At 39.6% G+C, this 5,366-nt stretch overlaps 1 protein-coding gene across 1 annotated transcript; it reads left to right on the forward strand.

Moving 5' to 3' along the window:
• Positions 1-4,063: 4,063 nt before the first annotated feature.
• LOC103226485 (small ribosomal subunit protein uS5-like) lies at positions 4,064-5,150 on the forward strand. Its single transcript, XM_073008654.1, has 2 exons — positions 4,064-4,092; positions 4,193-5,150. Exons 1-2 carry the CDS (start codon positions 4,064-4,066, stop codon positions 4,947-4,949), a joined length of 786 nt encoding a protein of 261 aa, XP_072864755.1. The 3' UTR covers positions 4,950-5,150.
• The last annotated feature ends 216 nt before the right edge of the window (positions 5,151-5,366 follow it).

Consider the following 5,366-nt stretch of genomic DNA (forward strand, 5'->3'; position numbering starts at 1 on the left):
AATAACCATCTAGCATCATAATGACAGGAACAAATTCACAAGTAACAATATTAACCTTAAACGTAAATGGGCTAAATGCCCCAAATAAAAGACACAGACTGACAAATTGGATAAAGAGTGAAGACCCATTGGTATGCTGTATTCAGGAGACACATCTCATAGGCAAAACACACTTAGGCTCAAAATACAGGGATGAAGGAATATTTACCAAGCAAATGGAAGAAAAAAAAAAAAAAAAGCAGGGGTTGCAACCCTACTCCATGCCTGGATGAGGAAATAACTTCTATGTGAGCCCACTCCTTCACTAGTTCAGGCTTTGGCAATCAATGCAACTACTTAATATTAAAAGAAAAAATGATAGTCTTTATTGATAGTAATAGCTATGTTTTTAAATTTTTAATGCTTTAATTGTAAATTGAAAATTATGGTTTTTTACTTGAGTGCTCATTATGTACCAGGAAGTTTACAGGCACTTCCTATGATGTGGATTTTTCATCATTGTTTTATCATATGAAGAAACTGAGGCTAAAAGAAGTTAAATAACTTGCCTACTTAATCCAACTACCAAACAGCAAAAGTATGTTTCAGACACAGACTTGTGAGTCCAAAGCTTATGCTAACTTTATTACATGATATATCCTCTCAGACAGGATGGTTAAGAGTCTACTGGTATAAGTTACAAGGTAGTGAAAGGTAGATGGAGTGGTGGATTGGCTAGGAGGTAAAGAGGTAACATAGGTAAAAAAAAAAATTGTTTGAGATAGCAGACTCTGTGCAGACTTGAGTTAAATCAACTTTAAGTTCTGTTCTGCTATTTACTAGCTCTATAATAGTAAAATAATTATTTAATCTTTCCAAGTCTCACTTTTTGAATCTATTAAATGGGGATTATGATGAATAGCTTATAGAATTGCTATGAGATGTGCAAAGACAAATATACGTTCAAAATAAAGGGATAGAGGGCAAATGGAAAGCAAAAATATAATAAGAAGAAAATTTTAAAACAAAGCAGGGGCTGCAATCCTGGTCTCTGATAAAACAGGCTTTAAACCAACAAAGATGAGAAAAGACAAAGAAGATCATTACATAATGGTAAAGGGATCAATGCAACAAGAAGAACTAAATATCCTAAATATGTATGCACTCAACAGAGGAGCACCCAGATTCATAAAGCAAGTTCTTAGAAACCTACAAAGAGACTACTCCCATACAATAAGAGTGGGAGACTTTAACACCCCACTGTCAATATTACACAGATCAATGAGACAGAAAATTAACAAGGATATTCAGGACTTGAACTCAGCACTGGACCAAGAGGACCTAATAGACATCTACATAACTCTCCACCCCAAATCAATAGAATATACATTTTTCTCAGCACCACATCACACTTACTCTAAAATTGACCACATATTTGGAAGTAAAACACTCCTCAGCAAATGCAAAAGAATGTAAATCATAACAGTCTCTCAGACCACAGTAAAATCAAATTAGAACTAAGAATTAAGAAACTCACTGAAAACCATGCAACTACATGGAAATTGAACAAACTGCTCCAGAATGACTACTGGATAAATAACAAAATTAAGGCAGAAATAAATAAGTTATTTCAAACCAATGATCACAAGACACAATGTACCAGAATCTCTGAGACACCGCTAAAGCAGTGTTTAGAGTGAAATTTATAGCACTAAATGCCCATAGGAGAAAGAAGGAAAGATCTAATTGACACCCTAACATCACAATAAAAATAACTAGAGAAGTAAGAGCAAACAAATTCAAAAGCTAACAGAAGACAAGCAAAAACTAACATCAGAGCAGAACTAAAGGAGATAGAGACACAAAAAAGTCTTCACAAGATCAATGAACCCAGGAACTGGTTTTTTGAAAAGATCAACAAAATAGATAGACTGGTAGTCAGACTAATGAAGAAGAAAAGAGAGAAGAATCAAATAGAGTAAAAAATGATAAAAGTTAATATCACCATTGATCCCAGAGAAATACAAACTACCATCAGAGAATACTATAAACACCTCTCTGCAAATAAATTACAAAATCCAGGAGAAATGGATAAATTCCTGGACATATACACCCTCTCAGGACTAAACCAGGAAGAAGGTAAGTCCCTGAATAGACCAATAACAAGTTCTGAAAGTGAGGCAGTAATTAATAGCCTACCAACCAAAACACAAAGCCCAGGACCAGATGGATTCATAGCCGAATTCTATCAGAGGTACAAAGAGGAACTGCTACCATTCCTTCTGAAACTATCCCAAACAATAGAAAAAGAGGGACACCTCCCTAACTCATTTCATAAGGCCAGCATCATTGTCCTGATACCAAAACCTGGCATAGACACACACAAAAAAGAAAGTTTCAGGCCAATATCCCTGATGAACATTGATGTGAAAATCCCCAATAAAATACTGGCAAACAGAATCCAGCAACACATCAAAAAGGTTATCTACCACGACCAAGATGGCTTCATCCCTGGCATGCAAAGCTGGTTTAACATATGCAAATCAATAAACATAATCCATCACATAAACAGAACCAATGACAGAAACCACATGATTATTTCAATAGAGGCAGAAAAGGCCTTAAATAAAATCCAACACCCCTTAATGATAAAAACTCTCAATACTAGATATTGATGGAATGTATCTCAAAATAATAAGAGTTATTTATGAAAATCCCACAGCCAATATCATACTGAATGGGCAAAAGCTGGAAGCATTCCCTTTCATAACCAGCATAAGACAAGGGTGCCCTCTCTCACCATTCCTATTCAACAGTGTTGGAAGTTCCGCCTAGGGCAATCAGGCAAGAGAAAGAAATAAAGGGCATTCAAATAGGAAAAGAGGAAGTCAAATTGTCTCTGCAGATGACATGATGGTATAGAATACCCCATCATCTCAGCCCCAAATCTCTTTAAGCTGATTAGCAAGTTCAGCAAAGTCTCAGGATACAAAATCAATGTGCAAAAAATCACAAGCATTCCTAATAGAGAGCCAAATTACAAATGAACTCCCATTCACAATTGTTATGAAGAGATTAAAATACCTAGGAGTACAGCTAACAAGGGATGTGCAGGACCTCTTCAAGGTGAACTACAAATCACTGCTCAAGGAAATAGGAGAGAATACAAACAAGTGGAAAAACATTCTATGCTCATGGATAGGAAGAATCAATATTGTGAAAACGGCCATACTGCCCAAAGTAATTTATAGACTCAATGCTATCCCCATCAAACTCTAATTGACTTTCTTCACAGAATTAGAAAAAACTACTTTAAATTTCATATGGAACTAAAAAAGAGACCATATAGCCAAGGCAATCCTAAGCAAAAAAACACAGTTGGAGGCATCATGCTAACTGACTTCAAATTATACTATGAGGATACAGTAACCAATACAGCATGGTACTGGTACCAAAACAGATATATAGGCCAATGGAACAGAACAGAGGCCTCAGAAGTAATGCCACACTTCTACAACAATCTGATCTTTGACAAGCCTGACAAAAACAAGCAATGGGGAAAGGATTCCCTATTTAATAAATGGTGTTGTGAAAACTGGCTAGCCATATGCAGAAAACTGAAACCGGACCCTTTCCTTACACTTTATACAAAAATTAATTCAAAATAGATTAAAGACTTAAACATAAGATTTAAAACTATAAAAACCCTAGAGGAAAACCCAGGTCAATATCATTCAGGACATAGGCATGGGCAAAGACTTCGTGACTAACACACCAAAAGTAATCACAACAAAAGCCAAAATTGGCAAATGGGATCTAATGAAAGTAAAGAGATTCTGCACAACAAAAAAACTATCAGAGTGAATAGGCAACCAACAGAATTGGAGAAAATTTTGCAATCTATCCATCTGACAAAGGGCTAATATCCAGAATCTACAAGGAGCTAAAACAAATTTACAAGAAAAAAACAACCCCATCCAAAAGTGGGCAAAGGATATGAGCATACACTTCTCCAAAGACATTTAGGTGGCTAACAAACATATGAAAAAAACCTCAACTTCTCCGAGAAAACACCAAATGGTGGATGACGCCGGTGCAGCCGGGGGGCCCGGAGGCCCTGGTGGCCCTGAGATGAGGAACCGCGGTGGCTTCCGCGGAGGTTTCGGCAGTGGCATCCCGGGCCGGGGCCGGTGCGGGGTCACGGCAGTGGATGGGACCCGGGCGGAGGCCGCGGAGCTCGCAGAGGCAAGGCCGAGGATAAGGAATGGATGCCGGTTGCCAAGCTAGGCCGCTTGGTCAAGGACATGAAGATCAAGTCCCTGGAGGAGATCTACCTGTTCTCCCTGCCCATTAAGGAATCTGAGGTCATTGACTTTTTCTTGGGGGCCTTTTTCAAAGAGGAGGTTTTGAAGATCATACCGGTGCAGAAGCAGACCCGTGCTGGCCAGCGCACCAGGTTCAAGGCATTTGTTGCTATCAGGGACTACAATGGCCACGTCGGCCTGGATGTTAAGTGCTCCAAGGAGGTGGTCACTGCCATCCATGGGGCCATCATCCTGGCCAAACTCTCCATTGTCCCTGTGCGCAGAGGCTATTGGGGGAACAAGATCGGCAAGCCCCACACTGTCCCTTGCAAGGTGACAGGCCGCTGCGGCTCTGTGCTGGTGCACCTCATCCCTGCACCCAGGGGCACTGGCATCGTCTCAGCGCCTGTGCCCAAGAAGCTGCTCATGATGGCTGGTATTGATGACTGCTACACTTCAGCCCGGGGCTGCACTGCCACTCTGGGTAACTTCGCCAAGGCCACCTTTGATGCCATCTCTAAGACTTACAGCTACCTGATCCCTGACCTCTGGAAGGAGACTGTATTTACCAAGTGTCCCTATCAGGAATTAACTGATCACCTTGTCAAGACCCACACCAGAGTCTCCGTGCAGCGGACCCAGGCTCCAGCTGTGGCTACAACATAGGGTTTTTATACAAGAAAAATAAAGTGAATTAAGCCTGGAAAGAAAAAAAAGAAAGAAAAAATCCTCACTGGTCATTAGAGAAACGCAAATCAAAATCATGCCAGTTAGAATGGTGATCACTAAAAAGTCAGGAAACCACAGATGCTGGAGAGGATGTGGAGAAATAGGAATGCTTTTACACTGTTGGTGGGAGTGTAAATTAGTTCAACTACTGTGGAAGACAGTGTGGCGATTCCTCAAGGAACTAGAACCAGAAATACCATTTGACTCAGCAATCCCATTACTGGGTATATACGCAAAGGATTATAAATCATTCTACTATAAATAGCCATGCACAAGTATGTTTATTGCAGTATTGTTCACATTAGTAAAGACTTGGAACCAACCCAAATGCATATCAATTATAGACTGGATAAA

This window comes from Chlorocebus sabaeus, chromosome 21 (assembly GCF_047675955.1).
Source record: "Chlorocebus sabaeus isolate Y175 chromosome 21, mChlSab1.0.hap1, whole genome shotgun sequence".
Lineage (NCBI taxonomy): Eukaryota > Metazoa > Chordata > Mammalia > Primates > Cercopithecidae > Chlorocebus > Chlorocebus sabaeus.

Excerpts from the sequence above, each read along its gene's own strand:
- LOC103226485 (XM_073008654.1), top strand. The coding sequence starts at position 4,064 with ATGACGCCGGTGCAGCCGGGGGGCCCGGA. Across the intron at positions 4,093-4,192 it reads GTGCAGCCGGGGGGCCCGGA|GGACCCGGGCGGAGGCCGCG; the intron begins GGCCCTGGTGGC and ends CGGCAGTGGATG.